Source organism: Oncorhynchus clarkii, chromosome 5, assembly GCF_045791955.1.
Source record: "Oncorhynchus clarkii lewisi isolate Uvic-CL-2024 chromosome 5, UVic_Ocla_1.0, whole genome shotgun sequence".
Taxonomy (NCBI): Eukaryota; Metazoa; Chordata; class Actinopteri; order Salmoniformes; family Salmonidae; genus Oncorhynchus; species Oncorhynchus clarkii.
This window is the reverse complement of record NC_092151.1, coordinates 79,677,576-79,695,397: the sequence shown is the minus strand read 5'-3', so window position 1 is coordinate 79,695,397 and position 17,822 is coordinate 79,677,576. Positions and strand designations below refer to the sequence as shown.

The 17,822-nt window shown below is 42.2% G+C and overlaps 1 protein-coding gene across 1 annotated transcript; it reads right to left on the bottom strand.

The window, feature by feature from the left end:
• Positions 1-37: 37 nt before the first annotated feature.
• Positions 38-8,187, bottom strand: LOC139409421 (biphenyl hydrolase like). Its single transcript, XM_071154562.1, has 7 exons — positions 7,936-8,187; positions 7,195-7,298; positions 3,557-3,723; positions 1,068-1,221; positions 824-955; positions 577-700; positions 38-391 (listed from the first exon to the last, which is right to left on the bottom strand). Exons 1-7 carry the CDS (start codon positions 8,010-8,012, stop codon positions 301-303), a joined length of 849 nt encoding a protein of 282 aa, XP_071010663.1. The 5' UTR covers positions 8,013-8,187; the 3' UTR covers positions 38-300.
• Between the last annotated feature and the right edge of the window lie 9,635 nt (positions 8,188-17,822).

The window sequence follows — 17,822 nt, the reverse complement described above, 5'->3', positions numbered from 1 at the left end:
TATTACACAAGGAATTAATAGATAACATTTGCAATAGTCATGTGGATGGGTATTTATTTTGGCTCATATACCAGTAATTCAGTGATAAGTCAGTTAATTAATGGACCAGACTCCGATTGATTATTACTGTTGCTTTCTATAGTGCTCCTTCAATGTTGTCCACTCTTGAACACAGACCCAGGCCTGAAAGCTTCTCATTTCCTGTGGGTGCAGGACTTGTGTAACCGAATTGGCACCCTAATCCCTACATACTGCAAAATGTTAGGCTACGTCCCAAATGGCACCCTATTCCTATGTCCATCACTGGTTCAGGAAGTCTTCAACCAGCTTGTTGAACTTGGCAGCAAACCTCAGATGCAGGTTGTGTTTCCCTTCCGGCATCAGATGTAACCTGGACACCAAAGAAGATGTTACTGTGGAGGTTGTACGTATCATTAGTGGTTGTAGTTAAACATTGACATAATACATGCTGACTACATCATTTCTTTCATACAATGCCTCTATAAGAGAGAAAAACATACAGAAGGGAGGATAGGAAAACAAAAGAGAAGGAATGTAATGGGGGAATCAGCTCACCTTGAACCCTTGATGTGTTTGAGGAGATACTGAGGGTGGAAGCTGGGCACCATGGGATCCTTCTCTCCGTGGATGATGAGAGAGGGACAGCTGATCTGAGGCAACAGCTCCATACAGATGCTTCCTGAACAATACAGGACAGACAGAAAACAAGTCTAAGGATCTATACAGATACTACCTAACACAGGAACTGACAAGTGGAACTGGAAAATTGGAATCTTTGCTGCAAAGATGTTGCTGCCCTTACCTTCTGGTCTCTGGGCGAACTGTCCAATCCCGTCCACCCATCCTTCCCAGGTCTTAATGAAGAGCTCTGCCCCATACACTTCCTCCATGGGCCTCCTCATCCTCTCACTCCACTGAGACACATCACGGATCGCTGAAGACACATGGACACACACAAGCTGTATTGCACAAACCCTGACACATGCAGAGCTGCCTCATCCAGTCTCTCCAAAGCATGCTCGCACACACCAATAAGAGGACCTCACCATTGTAGATCTTTACATCTTGTGGTGAGACATATGCGTTGGAGCCCCACACCACCATCTTATTGACCAGGGAGGGGTTCCTGGCTGCTGCAATCAGAGCAGTAATGCCTCCGTCACTCCAGCCCAGCAGAGAGAACCTTGGAAATCTCAACGCCTACCATGGGAAAGATACAGATAAGCAATGAGGGAAAAGACACACACACACACACACACACACACACACGTTCACACATAAGCAATGAAGGAAAAGACACACACACACGTTCACAGATAAGCAATGAGGGAAAAGACACACACACACGTTCACAGATAAGCAATAAGGGAAAAGACAAACACACACGTTCACAGATAAGCAATAAGGGAAAAGACACACACGTTCACAGATAAGCAATGAGGGAAAAGACACACACACACACGTTCACACATAAGCAATGAAGGAAAAGACACACACACACACACACGTTCACACATAAGCAATGAGGGAAAAGGCATACACACGTTCACACATAAGCAATGAAGGAAAAGACATGTTCACACATAAGCAATTAAGGAAAAGACACACGTTCACAGATAAGCAATGAAGGAAAAGACACGTTCACAGATAAGCAATGAGGGAAAAGACACACGTTCACAGATAAGCAATGAGGGAAAAGGCATACACACGTTCACAGATAAGCAATGAGGGAAAAAGCATACAGTCGTGGCCAAAAGAGAATGACACAAATATTAATTTCCACAAAGTCTGCTGCCTCAGTGTCTTTAGATATTTTTGTCAGATGTTACTATGGAATACTGATGTATAATTACAAGCATTTCATAAGTGTCAAAGGCTTTTATTGACAATTACATGAAGTTGATGCAAAGAGTCAATATTTGCAATGTTGACCCTTCTTTTTCACGACCTCTGCAAACCGCCCTGGCATGCTGTCAATTAACTTCTGGGCCACATCCTGACTGATTGCAGCCCATTCTTGCATAATCAATGCTTGGAGTTTGTCAGAATTTGTGGGGTTTTGTTTGTCTACCCGCCTCTTGAGGATTGACCTCAAGTTCTCAATGGGATTAAGGTCTGGAGAGTTTCCTGGCCATGGACCAAAAATATAGATGTTTTGTTCCCCGAGCCACTTGGTTATCACTTTTGCCTTATGGCAAGGTGCTCCATCATGCCGGAAAAGGCATTGTTTGTCACCAAACTGTTCCTGGATGGTTGGGAGAAGTTGTTGTCGGAATATGTGTTGGTACCATTATTTATTCATGGCTGTGTTCTTAGGCAAAATTGTGAGTGAGCCCACTCCCTTGGCTGAGAAGCAACCCCACACATGAATGGTCTCAGGATGCTTTACTGTTGGCATGACACAGGACTGATGGTAGCACTCACCTTGTCTTCTCCGGACAAGCTTTTTTTCCGGATGCCCCAAACAATCGGAAAGGGGATTCATCAGAGAAAATGACTTGACCCCAGTCCTCAGCAGTCCAATCCCTGTACCTTTTGCAGAATATCCGTCTGTCCCTGATGTTTGTCCTGGAGAGAAGTGGCTTCTTTGCTGCCCTTCTTGACACCAGGCCATCCTCCAAAACTCTTCGCCTCACTGTGCATGCAGATGCACTCACACCTGCCTGCTGCCATTCCCGAGCCCCGATCCCGCAGCTGAATCAACTTTAGGAGACGGTCCTGACGCTTGCTGGACTTTCTTGGGCGCCCTGAAGCCTTCTTCACAACAATTGAACCGCTCTCGAAGTTCTTGATGATCCGATAAATGGTTGATTTAGGTGCAATCTTACTGGCAGCCTGTGAAGCACTTTTTGTGCAAAGCAATGATGACGGCACGTGTTTCCTTTCAGCTAATCATGGTTGACAGAGGAAGATCAATGATTCCAAGCACCACCCTCCTTTTGAAGCTTCCAGTCTGTTATTTGAACTCAATCAGTGTGACAGTGATCTCCAGCCTTGTCCTCGTCAACAATCACAGCTGTGTTAACGAGAGAATCACTGACATGATGTCAGCTGGTCCTTTTGTGGCAGGGCTGAAATGCAGTGGAAATGTTTTTTTGGCATTCAGTTAATTTGCATGGCAAAGAGGGACTTTGCAATTAATTGCAATTCATCTGATCACTCTTCATAACATTCTGGAGTATATGCAAATTGCCATCATACAAACTGAGGCAGCAGACCTTGTGAAAATTAATATTGGTGTCATTCTCAAAACTTTTGGCCACAACTGTACACACGTTCACAGAAAAGCAATGAGGGAAAGACATACACACGTTCACAGATAAATAAGGAAATATACTTGGCTGACTGTCCTCACATACAAAGAGCAAGAGAGGCAACTGTGTAGTTCATGTTCTCCAGAGTAGTCCTGTTTCTCTGTGTTGCGGAGAAAGTCATCTTGTGTGCTGACTTGCAATATGCAATATTGAGAAACACACTCTACAGCAACATTTTAAAGCATCTTCCCAATGTGATTCCTGATTGGTTTAACTCTGACCTGCATCAGGTCCACAGCGTCCTTGGCATCCCTCTCAAAGAAGTCCAGTGGGAAGTCTCTCTCCGGGGGGCGGGAGTTTCCGTACCCGCGAGGGTCCCAACCAATCACAGTGAAGCGGTCCTTACTCAAAGACTTCAGCTGCGGCCCAAAGTCAGTCTGAGCACTTCCTGTTACAGGAAGACACACTGCTGGTAACCAACATTATAGAGGGTCTATGCCTGTTCTGATGAGGACCCAAAACAACTTAGTATGTGTTAATATGAAGTTTTCTATCACGTAGGCCAGGTATTCCCAAACTGGGGTATGTGCAATGCCGTCGGGGGTACGCCAAATAAAAATGTGATTCACATTAAAAAAATATTTTAAAAATTATATATATAAAAAAAAAAAAATGGGGGTGAGCTCTTTGGTCTTGGCCATAGTGGAGTTTGGAGTGTGACTGTTTGAGGTTGTGGACAGGTGTCTTTTATACTGATAACAAGTTCAAACAGGTGCCATTAATACAGGTAACGAGTGGAGGACAGAGGAGCCTCTTAAAGAAGAAGTTACAGGTGTGTGAGAGCCAGAAATCTTGCTTGTTTGTAGGTGACCAAATACTTATTTTCCACCATAATTTGCAAATAAATAAATAAAAAATCCTACAATGTAATTTTCTGGATTTCTTTTTCTCATTTTGTCTGTCATAGTTGAAGTGTACCTATGATGAAAATTACAGGCCTCTCTCATCTTTTTAAGTGGGAGAACTTGCACAATTGGTGGCTGACTAAATACTTTTTTGCCCCACTGTAGTGTTGTGTGTTCATTCCAAACAACTCAACTTTAGTTTAATCTGTCCACAGTTTTGTCACCAAAGCCCCATATACTACCCACCACTGCAACCTGTATGCTCTCGTTGGCTGGTACTCGCTTCATATTCGTCGCCAAACCCGCTGGCTCCAGGCCATCTAAGTCTTTGCTAGGTAAAGCCCTGCCTTATCTCAGCTCACTGGTCACCATTGCAGCATCCACCCGTAGCACGCGCTCCAGCAGGTATATTTTACTGGTCACCCACAAAACCAACTCCTCCTTTGGCCGCCTTTCCTTCCAGTTCTCTGCTGCCAATGACTGGAACAAATTGCAAAAATCACTGAAGCTGGAGACATATCTCCCTCACAAACTTTAAGCATCAGCTGTCAGAGCTGCTTACCGATCACTGCATTTGTATATAGCCCATCTGTAAATTGCCCACCCAACTACCTAATCCCCATATTGTTATTCTTTTTTTTGCTCCTTTGCACTCCAGTATCTCTACTTGCACATTCATCTTCTGCACATCTATCACTCCAGTGTTTAATAGCTAAATTGTAATTATTTCGCCACGATGTCCTATTTATTGCCTTACCTCCCTAATGTTACTACATTTGCACACACTGTATATATACTTTTTCTATTGTGTTATTGACTGTATGTTTGTTTATCCCATGTGTATGTGTAACTCTGTTGTTTGTGTCACATTGCTTTGCTCTATCTTGGCCAGGTCGCAGTTGTAAATGAGAACTTGTTCTCAACTGGCTAAATAAAGGTGAAATTTAAAAAAAAAAATGTTTTAATTATCCAGGTGCTTTTTTATGAACTTAAGACATGCAGCTATGTTTTTTTGGACAGCAGTGGCTTCTTCCGCGGTGTCCTCCCATGAACACCTTTCTTGTTTAGTGTTTTACGTATCGTAGACTCGTCAACAGAGATGTTAGAATGTTCCAGAGATTTCTGTACATCTTAAGCTGACACTCTAGGATTCTTTGTAACCTCATTGAGCATTCTGCACTGTGCTCTTGCAGGACGTCCACTCCAAGAGAGAGTAGCAACAACGTTGAACTTACTCCATTTATAGACAATTTGTCTTACTGTGGACTGATGAACATCAAGGCTTTTAGAGATACTTTTCGAACCCTTTCCAGCTTTATGCAAGTCAACAATTCTTAATCTTAGGTCTTCTGAGATCTCTTTTGTTCGAGGCATGGTTCACATCAGACAATGCTTCTTGTGAATAGCAAACTCAAATTTTCTGAGGTTTTTTTTTATAGGGAGCTCTAACCAACATCTCCAATCTTGTCTCATTAATTGGACTCCAGGTTAGCTGACTCCTGACTCCAATTAGATTTTGGAAAAGTCCTTAGCCTAGGGGTTCACATACTTTTACCAACCTATGCTATCAATGTTTAAATTATGTATTCAATATAGACAAGAAAAATACAATAATTTTTGTCCTATTAGTTTAAGCACACTGTATTCGTCTATTGTTGTGCCTAAGATGAGGATCAGATCAAATGTTTTGCCTAATTTATGCAGAAATCCAGGTAATTCCAAAAGGGTTCACATACTTTTTCTTGCCACTGTAATTTTCACTTGTCTGACCGCTTGCATGATGACGAGCATCTCAAACGACTGGCCTATCTGGGTGAAGTTTTTTCTCGCCTGAATGATCTGAATCTAGGATTAAAGGGACTCTCCGCAACTATATTCAATGTGCGGGACAAAATTGAGGCTATGATTAAGAAGTTGGAGCTCTTCTCTGTCTGCATTAACAAGGACAACACACAGGTCTTTCCATCATTGTATGATTTTTTTTGTGTGCAAATGAACTCAAGCTTACAGACAATGTCAAATGTGATATAGCGAAGCACCTGAGTGAGATGGGTGCACAATTACGCATGTACTTTCCCGAAACGGACAAAACAAACAACTGGATTCGTTATCCATTTCATGCCCTGCCTCCAGTCCACTTACCAATATCTGAACAAGAGAGCCTCATCGGATTTGCAACAAGCGGTTCTGTGAAAATGTAATTTAATCAGAAACCACTGCCAGATTTCTGGATTGGGCTGCGCTCAGAGTTTCTTGCCTTGGCAAATTGGCTGTTAAGACACTGATGCCCTTTGCAACCACGTACCTATGTGAGAGTGGATTCTCGGCCCTCACTAGCATGAAAACTAAATACAGGCACAGACTGTGGAAAATTATTTAAGACAGACTCTCTACATGCAGTTATGTGCATCCTTTCAAGCACACCCTTCTCATTAACCTGTGATGAGTTATTCACAATTGTTGATGAACAAATAAGGTTTTATATGTAAGATGTCTAAATAAAGAGAAAAATTAATGATTATTATTATGTTATTATTTGTGCCCTGGTCCTATAAGAGCTCTTTGCCACTTCCCATGAGCCAGGTTGTGACAAAAACTCACACTCATTCTTATGTTTAATACATTTATCGTATACTATGTGTGTGGCAGGCTTACAATGATGGCAAAGAACAACATTTGAGATTGCACTGACCCTGGTGCTAGAGGGGGTACGCAGCTGGAGGTTGAATGTTTGAAGGGGTACGGGACTATAAAAAGTTTGGGAACCACTGCCGCTTGAAGTCCTCAGTCTCCTCTCAATATCAAAGTCACAATTACTAATGTTGATGCTCTGATGGGCAGAGGCCTTAATCAGTAGTGTGACGTATGATTTAGGCTACTCCATATTTGAAAGAGATCATCATCTACAACTTTAGACAGTCACTTGACAAGGCTTGGGGAAGTGACAAAGGTCGGTAGTGTTGTGCACCAGACACTGAAAGCCTGGGGACCATGTTACGAGTGTTGTTACCTACCCAGAGCTCCAGGCAGTAGTAAAACAGCATGGTCTCCTTTTCCAGTCTGCTGGTAGAACAGATCCACCCCATTCACACGCTCTCTGCCTGATACCACTGACGTACTGAGGGGAAAACAAACACAATTAGACAGATTATCTACTTGATGAATAAATACTGACAATTCATGCGTATTTTAACTGATAATCTGTGACATACAGTATCATGATCGGCTATGAAAAGCCAACTGACATTTTCTCCTGAGGTGCTGACCTGTTGCACCCTCTACAACCATGAACGTTTAAACATCTTAGCCATGTACTGTTAAAATCTCCACCCGGCACAGCCAGAAGAGGCTTTGCCACCCCTCAGAGCCTGGTTACTCGCTAGGTTTCTTCCTAGGGAGTATTTTCTAGCCACCGTGCTTCTACATCTGCATTGCTTGCGGTTTGGCGTTTTAGCGTAAACAGGGCTTCATAAATACATTTGATTGAAATTTGATAGGTCACAAACCAAATGCATATTAAATTTCATACGCTGCAACTGGAGCCTGAGATTGGTAAATAGCGCCATCGTCTGTAAATATATTAAACTGCACTGAAAGCCAGACAACATGCATGACAGCTGTATTGGAGGCAAAGACTATTCTAAGTATTTTCATTGCTAAACACGAACCATTGTTGTAATATTTGCAAATAATTCGCTAGCTAGCTACCGTAGAATGCACATCGTATTTACGGACACTTAAACTGCATGTATTACCAGTAGAGCTGGACTCCTTGCATAGCCTTTTTGGTAACAGCGTTGCGAAGTCCTCTTTCCCAGAATAACATCGCCATTTCGTTGACAAAACGTTTCTAAATGGGTTTCACCTCGCACAATTTCTCATTTGACTGTGTCACAGCTGAACTACATTGACAGGTAAACGTGTAAAGCAAAGTTTGTTTTGGTGAATGAATAGCTTGAAGAACCTGCCGACAATTTCGACACAAGTGTGCGTTTTGGCGAAAGTACGGAGGCAAATCTTTCACTAGCTCATATTAGCCAAAGGGTCTTGGCTAGATGGGATACAGCTCTTGTTAAATTAATGTCAAAAATTGAAATTTTAACAGTTTTTCCTTACCTTAGCCAAATTATCCTAACCTGTTACGTTAATTATCATAACATGCTGTTTAAGTTCTAGCCTGCTACGAAAAGTCTATTATAGTGACAAGATAGTCAAGTGACCGCTCTAATGGAAATTACATGTCCTTATTTCTCTAAGTATACTATTTAATTATACAATGGTACAGTTAAATGTTATAGTATCACTACATTCCCCATCTAGGCCAGTGGTTCCCAAACTTTTTATAGTCCCTTACCCCTTCAAACATTGGAGAGTCTCAATCTTAAATCCTTTTCCACACACAGTCTGTGCCCGCCTGTATTTAGTTTTCATGCTAGTGAGGGCCGACAATCCACTCTCACATAGGTACGTGGTTGCAAAGGGCATCAGTGTCTTAACAGCCAATTTGCCAAGGCAAGAAACTCTGAGCGCAGCCCAATCCAGAAATCTGGCAGTGGCTTCTGATTAAATTACATTTTCACAGAACCGCTTGTTGCAAATTCGATGAGGCTCTCTTGTTCAGATATTGGTAAGTGGACTGGAGGCAGGGCATGAAAGGGATAACAAATCCAGTTGTTTGTTTTGTCCGTTTCGGGAAAGTACATGCGTAATTGTGCACCCATCTCACTCAGGTGCTTCGCTATATCACATTTGACATTGTCCGTAAGCTTGAGTTCATTTGTACACAAAAAAATCATACAGTGATGGAAAGACCTGTGTGTTGTCCTTGTTAATGCAGACAGAGAAGAGCTCCAACTTCTTAATCATAGCCTCAATTTTGTCCCGCACATTGAATATAGTTGCGGAGAGTACCTGTAATCCTAGATTCAGATCATTCAGGCGTGAAAAAACATCACCCAGATAGGCCAGTCGTCTGAGAAACTCGTCATCATGCAAGCGGTCAGACAAGTGAAAATGATGGTCAGTAAAGAAAACTTTAAGCCACTTTCTCAATTAAAAAAAAAACGTGTCAATACTTTGCCCCTTGATAACCAGCGTACATATGTTGTAAAAGCAGTACATGTTTGCTGTCCATATTACATAATGCAGAAAATACACAAGAGTTCAGGAGCCTTGCTTTAACAAAGTTAACCATTTTCACTGTAGTGTCCATAACATCTTTCAAGCTGTCAGGCATTCCCTTGGCAGCAAGAGCCTCTTGGTGGATTTTATTTTTTTTATTTTACCAGGCAAGTCAGTTAAGAACAACTTATTTTCAATGACAGCCTAGGAACAGTGGGTTAACTGCCTGTTCAGGGGCAGAACGACAGATTTGTACCTTGTCAGCTCTGGGGTTTTGAACTTGCAACCTTCAGGTTACTAGTCCAACGCTCTAACCACTAGGCTACCCTGCCGCCCCCCCCGGTAGTGCACCCAAGTGGTGTCGTGAGCAACAGCTTGCATGTGCGTTACCACTCCACTATGTCTCCCTGTCATGGTACCATCAGTGCAGATTCCAACACATCCTAACCACCTAAGTCATTTGATGTCACAAAGCTGTCCAGTACTTTAGTAATATCCTTTCATGTTGTCCTGGTTTCCAGTGGTTTGCAGAAGAGGATGTCTTCCTTAATTGGCCCCATATAAACATAATAGACATATACCAGGAGCTGTGCCAAGCCCGCCACGTCTGTCGACTCATCCAACTGTAATGCATATAATTCACTGGCTTGTATGCGAAGCAGTAATTGCTTCAAAACATCTCCTGCCATGTCACTAATGCGTTGTGAAACAGTGTTGTTTGATGAAGGCATTGTCTGTATAGTTTTTTTGGCCTTTTCCCGCAGCATTGTCCCAGTCATACCCGCGGCAGCAGGAAGAATTAAGTCCTCCACAATAGTATGGGGCTTGTCTGTCCTAGCCACTCAGTAGCTCACCATATAAGATGCTTCTAGCCCCTTCTTTATTAACGGTATCTGTTGCTTTAATACATGTCTTACTACTCGAAAGTCGTCTTTATTCTCACTCAAAAAACTACCTTGGCTTATTTTTCAAATTGTCATGTTGCGTTTCTAAATGTCTGCGCAAGAGTGAAGGTTTCCCGCGAGAGAGTAACAGTTAATGTGATTGGATGTTAATTATTTGACTAGGCTACCTGTATTTGACATTGTGCTGTTATTTCGCTGAACACTAGATGTTTTCATTTTATTTTTGGCAGTGAAAAGAGGTTACTCAGGCGAGAAGAAAACCACACCCAAATGTATCTCCCGGTTGGAAAATATAAATGTACTGTTTGAAAATGTGAAGATTAAAAATAAAATAAAAAATAAATAATGATGATATACTGTATATATATTTTTTAATTGAATCACATTTTTATTGGTGTACTCCCGACAGCATTGGGCGTACCCCAGTTTGGGAATACCTGATCAAGGCTGAAGATAACATGCCCTGGGCATAGAGTGATGTGCGAGATGAGAGCAGAATGCTTTCTGTGTTGAGTTCCCCTTAACACCCCATTGGCAAGGTTTACCCGCGCTCTGATTCCAAATGTCATATTATGTCTACATACAGTGTTGTAACGAAGTGCAAATAATTAAACTACAAAAGGGAAAATAAATAAACATAAATATGGGTTGTATTTACAATGGTGTTTGTTCTTCTCTGGTTGCCCTTTTCTTGTGGAAACAGGTCACAAATCTTGCTGCTGCGATGGCACATTGTGATATTTCACCCAGTAGATATGGGAGTTTATCAAAATTTAGTTTGTTTAAAAAAAAGTTGTGGATCTTTGTAATCTGAGGGAAATATGTGTCTCTAATACGATCATACATTCGGCAGGAAGTTAGGAAGTGCAGCTCAGTTTCCATTTCATTTTGTGGGCAGTGTGCACATAGCCTGCCTTCTCTTGAAAGCCAGGTCTGCCTACGGCAGCCTTTCTCAATAGCAAGGCTATGCTCACTGAGTTTGTACATAGTCAAAGCTTTCCTTAAGTTTGGGTCAAATCAAAGTTTTTTTGTCACGTGCGCTGAATACAACAGTGAAATGCTCTAACCAATAGTGCAAAAAAGGTATTAGGTGAACAATAGGTAGGTAAAGAAATAAAACAACAGTAAAAAGTAGCGAGGCTACATACAGACACCGGTTAGTCAGCCTGATTGAGGTAGTATGTGCATGTAGATATGTTTAAAGTGACTATGCATATATGATGAACAGAGTAGCAGTAGTGTAAAAGAGGAGTTGGCGGGTGGTGGGTGGGACACAATGCAGATAGCCCGGTTAGCCAATGTGCGGGAGCACTGGTTGGTCGGCCCAATTGAGGTAGTATGTACATGAATGTATAGTTAAAGTGACTATGCATATATGATAAACAGAGAGTATCAGCAGCATAAAAAGAGGGGTTGGGGGGTGGCACACAATGCAAATAGTCCGGGTAGCCATTTGATTACCTGTCCAGGAGTCTTATGGCTTGGGGGTAAAAACTGTTGAGAAGCCTTTTTGTCCTAGACTTGGCACTCCGGTACCGCTTGCCATGCGATAGTAGAGAGAACAGTCTATGACTGGGGTGGCTGGGGTCTTTGACAGTTTTTAGGGCCTTCCTCTGACACCGCCTGGTGTAGAGGACCTGGATAGCAGGCAGCTTAGCCCCGGTGATGTACTGGGCCGTACGCACTACCCTCCGTAGTGCCTTGCGGTCAGAGGCCGAGCAGTTGCCGTACAGGCAGTGATGTAACCATGCTCTCGATGTTGCAGCTGTAGAACCTTTTGAGGATCTCAGGACCCATGCCAAATCTTTTTAGTTTCCTGAGGGGGAATAGGCTTTGTCGTGCCCTCTTTACGACTGTGTCAGTCACAGTGGTCAGGTATTCTGCCTCTGTGTACTCTCTGTTTAGGGCCAAATAGCATTCTAGTTTCCTCATTTGTTTTGTTAATTCTTTCCAATGTGTCAAGTAATAATCTTTTTTCTTCCTCATGATTTGGTTGGGTCTAGTTGTGATGCTGTGCTGGGGCTCTGTGGGGTCTGTTTGTGTTTGTGAACAGAGACCCAGGACCAGTTTGCTTAGGGGACTCTTCTCCGGGTTCATCTCTCTGTAGGTGATGGCTTTGTTTTGGAAGGTTTGGGAATCCCTTAGAATTTAACGGCTCTTTTCTGGATTTTGATAATCAGCGGTTATCGCCCTAATTCTGCTCTGCATGCATTATTTGGTGTTTTACATTGTACACAGAGGATATTTTTGCAGAATTTTGCATGCAGTCTCTCAATTTGGTGTTTGTCCAATTTTGTGAATTCTTGGTTGGTGAGCGGACCACAGACCTCACAACCATAAAAGGCAATGGGTTCTATAACTGATTCAAGTATTTTTTGCCAGATACTAATATGTATGCCCTTCTTGCCTTGTCTCTCAGCTCGTTCACAGCTTTGTGGAAGTTACTTGTGGCACTGATGTTTAGGCCGAGGTATGTATAGTTATTTTGTGTGCTCTAGGGCAACGGTGTCTAGAAGGAACACCATTATTTTTGTCTTACTGAGATTTACTGTTAGGACCCAGGTCTGGCAGAATCTGTGCAGAAAATCTAGATGCTGCTGTAGGCCCTCCTTGATTGGTAACAGAAGCACCAGATCATCAGCAAACAGTAGACCTTTGACTTTGACAGACTGTTCTAGGTGCCCTCGCCACTCATTGATATATATGTTGAAGAGGGTGGGGCTTAAGCTGCATCCCTGTGTCACACCACAGCCCTGTGGAAAAAAACGTGTTTTTTTGCCAATTTTAACCGCACACTTTTTTGTTTATATGGATTTTATAATGTCGTATGTTTTCCCCCATCACTGGTTTCTATAAATTTGTATAGCAGACCCTCATGCCAAATTGAGTCAAAGGCTTTTTTGAAATCAATAAGGCATGAGAAGACTTTGCCTTTTGTTTTGGTTTGTTTGTGAATTAGGGTGTGCAGGGTGAATACGTGGTCTGTCATACAGCAATTTGGTAAAAAGCCAATTTGACATTTGCTCAGTACATTGTTTTCACTGAGGAAATGTACAAGTCTGTTGTTAATGATAATGCAGATGATTTTCCGAAGGTTGCTGTTGACACAAATCCCACGGTAGTTATTGGGGTCAAATTTGTCTCCACTTTTGTGGATGGGGCTGATCAGTCCTTTGTTCCAACTATTGGGGAAGATGCCATGGCTAAGGATGATGTTAAAGAGTTTTAGTATAGTCAATTGGAATTTGTTGTCTGTATATTTTATAATTTCATTGAGGATACCATCAACACCACAGGCCTTTTTGGGTTGGAGGGTTTGTATTTTGTCCTGTAGTTCATTCAATGTAATTGGAGAATCCCAGTGGGTTCCGTTAGTCTTTAAAAGTTTATTATAAGATTTGTATATTATCATGTATATGTTTTTGCTGTTTGTTCTTTGTTATAGGTTCAAAAATATTGGAGAGGTGGTTTACTCATACAGTACATCTCCATTTTGGATAGATAACTCTTATTGTTGTTTGTTTAGTGTTTTACAATTTTCCCAGAAGTGGTTAGAGTCTATGGGTTCTTCAATGTCATTGAGCTGATTTCGGACGTGCTCTTTTCCGTACTGTATTTCTGTATTGTTTCATTGATTCACCATAGTGAAGGCGTAGGCTCAGGTTTTCTGGGTCTCTATGTTTTTGGTTGGATAGGTTTCTTAGGTTTTTGCATTCTTCATCAAACCATTTGTCATTGTTGTTCATTTTCTTCGGTTTTCTGTTTGACATTTTTTGATTTGATAGGGAAGCTGAGAGGTCAAATATACTGTTTAGATTTTCTACTGACAAGTTTACACCTTCACTATTATAGTGGAACATTTTGTCCAGGAAGTTATCTAAAAGGGATTGAATTTGTTGTTGCCTAATTGTTTTTTGGTAGGTTTCTACAATACTTTCCTTCCATCTATATATTATTCAGTTCCTTTGGCTCCTCATGATTGAGTATTGCTCTGTTCAAGTAGACTGTGATTTTGCTGTGGTCTGACAGGGGTGTCAGTTGGCTGACTGAACACTCTGAGAGACTCTGGGTAGAGGTAAGTGATAAAGTAGTCTACAGTACTACTGCCAAGAGATGACCTATCGGTGTACCTATCATAGGAGTCCCCTCGAAGCCTACCATTGACTATGTATATACCCAGCGTGCGACAGAGCTGCAGGAGTTGTGACCCGTTTTTGTTGGTTATGTTGTAATTTTGTGCCGTTTCTGGCATGTAGGTCGCCACAGACTAGTACATGTCCCTGGGCCTGGAAATTATTGATTTCCACCTCCTGGATGGAGAAGCTGTCTTCATTAAGGTATGGAGATTCTAGCGGGGGGGGGGGGGGGGGGGGGGGGGGGGATATACAGTTGAAGTCGGAAGTTTACATACACTTAGATTGGAGTCATTAAAACTCGTTTTTCAACCACTCCACAAATTTCTTGTTAACAAACTATAGTTTTGGGAAGTCGTAATTTTTCCAACAATGGTTTACAGACAGATTATTTCACTTATAATTCAATGTATCACAGTTCCAGTGGGTCAGAAGTTTACATACACTAAGTTGACTGTGCTTTTAAACAGCTTGGGAAATTCCAAAAATTATGTCATGGCTTTAGAAGATTCTGATGGGCTAATGGACTTCATTGGAGTCAATTGGAGGTGTACCTGTGGATGTATTTCAAGGCCTACCTTCAAACTCAGTGCCTCTTTGCTTGACATCATGGGAAAATCAAAAGAAATCAGCCAAGACCTCAGAAAAAAATTGTAGACCTCCACAAGTCTGGTTTATCCTTGGGAGCAATTTCCAAATGCCTGAAGGTGGCAAGTTCATTTGTACAAACAATAGTGCGCAAGTATAAACACCATGGGACCACGCAGCCGTCATACCGCTCAGGAAGGAGACACGTTCTGTCTCTTTGAGATGAACGTACTTTGGTGCGAAAAGTGCAAAACAATCCCAGAACAACAGCAAAGGACATTGTGAAGATGCTAGAGGAAACTGGTACAAAAGTATCTATATCCACAGTAAAACGAGTCCTATATCAACATATCTTGAAAGGCTGCTCAGAAAGGAAGAAGCCACTGCTCCAAAACCGCCATTAAAAAAATCATACTACGGTTTGCAACTGCACATGGGTACAAAGATCGTACTTTTTGGAGAAATGTCCTCTGGTCTGATGAAACAAAAATAGAACTGTTTGGCCATAATGGCCATCGTTATATTTGGAGGAAAAAGGGGGACGCTTGCAAGCCGAAGAACACCATTCCGTCCGTAAAGCACGGGCGTGGCAGCATCATGTTGTGGGGGTGCTTTGCTGCAGGAGGGACTGGTGCACTTCACAAAATAGATGGCATCAAGAGAAAGGAAAATTATGTGGATATATTGAAGCAACATCTCAAGACATCAGTCAGGATGTTAAAGCTTGGTCGCAAATGGGTCTTCCAAATGGACAATGACCCCAAGCATACTTCCAAAGTTGTGGCAAAATGGCTTAAGGACAACAACGTCAAGGTATTGGAGTGGCCATCACAAAGCCCTGACCTCAATCCTATAGACAATTTGTGGGCAGAACTGGAAAAAGTGTGTGCGAGCAAGGAGGTCTACAAACCTGACTGAGTTACACCAGCTCTGTCAGGAGGAATGTGCCAAAATTCACCCAACTTACTGTGGGAAGCATGTGGAAGGCTACCCTAAACGTTTGACCCAAGTTAATACATTTAAAGGCAATGCTACCAAATACTAATTGAGTGTATGTAAACTTCTGACCCACTGGGAATGTGATGAAAGAAATAAAGCTGAAATAAATTATTCTATACTATTATTCTGACATTTCACATTCTTAAAATAAAGTGGTGATCCTAACTGACCTAAAACTGGGAATTTTCACTATGATTAAATGTCATGATTTGTGAAAAACTGAGTTGAAATGTACTTGGTTAAGGTGTATGTAAACTTCCGTCTTCAACTGTAGGTAGCACACAGAAGAACATTTTTCTCTGTTAAGACAATTTCCTTTATAATTTCTAACCAAATGTAAAATGTTCCTGTTTTGATTTATTTAATAGAGTGAGTTAGGTCTGCTCTATTCCAAATTAGCATACCCCTGAGTCCCTTCCCTGTTGCACACCTGGTAGTTTGGTGGATGTGTAACGATGTGCACTGAGAGTCGGGAAGCAAGTTCAGGGAGTGAATGTTTTAATAAATAAACACAACATAATACAAAATAAGAAACACGGACAACACACAGACATGACACAGAAACAGAAACAATGACGCCTGGGGAAGGAACCAAAGGGAGTGACATATATAGGGAAGGAACCAAAGGGAGGGACATATATAGGGAAGGAACCAAAGGAAGTGACATGTATAGGGAAGGAACCAAAGGGAGTGACATATATAGGGAAGGAACCAAAGGGAGTGACATATATAGGGAAGGAACCAAAGAGAGTGACATATATAGGGAAGGAACCAAAGGAAGTGACATATATAGGGAAGGAACCAAAGGGAGTGACATATATAAGGAAGGAACCAAAGGAAGTGACATATATAGGGAAGGAACCAAAGGAAGTGACATATATAGGGAAGGAACCAAAGGAAGTGACATATATAGGGAAGGAACCAAAGGGAGTGACATATATAGGGAAGGAACCAAAGAGAGTGACATATATAGGGAAGGAACCAAAGAGAGTGACATATATAGGGAAGGAACCAAAGGGAGTGACATATATAGGGAAGGAACCAAAGGGAGTGACATATATAGGGAAGGAACCAAAGAGAGTGACATATATAGGGAAGGAACTAAAGGGAGTGACATATATAGGGAAGGTAATCAGGGAAGTGATGGAGTCAAGGTGAGTGATGACGTGCAGCTGCACATAATGATGGTGACAGGTGTGCGCCATCACGAGCAGCCTGGTGACCTAGAGGCCGGAGAGGGAGCACATGTGACAGGATGGGACTACCAGATCTCTGTAACCTAGAGGGCAACCAGTGGGTCCGTCTCCTCTATACCATGTTTCTTGCAGGATGACAATGTCTGTATTCTGATTTCTTTGGTGAAGTCCAGGTTCCTGCTCTTTAGGCCAAATGCAGATGACATTGGATATTGCAGGATGAGATAGTGAAGGCTTTGTGTTCCATAAAGTGTCCAATGTTGTTGGTCGTGTGGTTTGGCCTCAGGCCAGTAAGTGTGAGCAGAGCCTGCTGAGCATCTGGTACATGCTATTGGCTTGGGTTAGTGTAAGAGTGGGGGTTGGGCCTGTTTGCCTGCTCACGGCCTGGGCGTATGTGTGACTTCCATGTTGAGGCCTTCTTTGCGGGAGTGGGTGGCACGGGGTGGGCAGGAGGGGCATAGGTCTGATCTGAGGGGGCCTAAATGGGGTGTTGACTTGGGGGAGTGTTGATTGGTTGGGGTCGGGGTCCCACTGGTCTGGGCGGGGTGTCTATTGATCTCTCTGTCTGTGTGTGTGCATGTAAAACTGCCCTATTCCGTGTCTAAATCATTTGATTATATCGAGATTGTTTTGCTTATGCCAAATGGACTGCGAGGCAGAAGAAAAGACAGATATATTACTACAGTGTATATTACAACAG

Excerpts from the sequence above, each read along its gene's own strand:
- LOC139409421 (XM_071154562.1), bottom strand. The coding sequence starts at position 8,012 with ATGGCGATGTTATTCTGGGAAAGAGGACTTCGCAACGCTGTTACCAAA. Across the intron at positions 1,222-3,556 it reads ACGCTGTGGACCTGATGCAG|GCGTTGAGATTTCCAAGGTT; the intron begins GTCAGAGTTAAA and ends TTCCCATGGTAG. Across the intron at positions 701-823 it reads GTTCGCCCAGAGACCAGAAG|GAAGCATCTGTATGGAGCTG; the intron begins GTAAGGGCAGCA and ends TGTATTGTTCAG.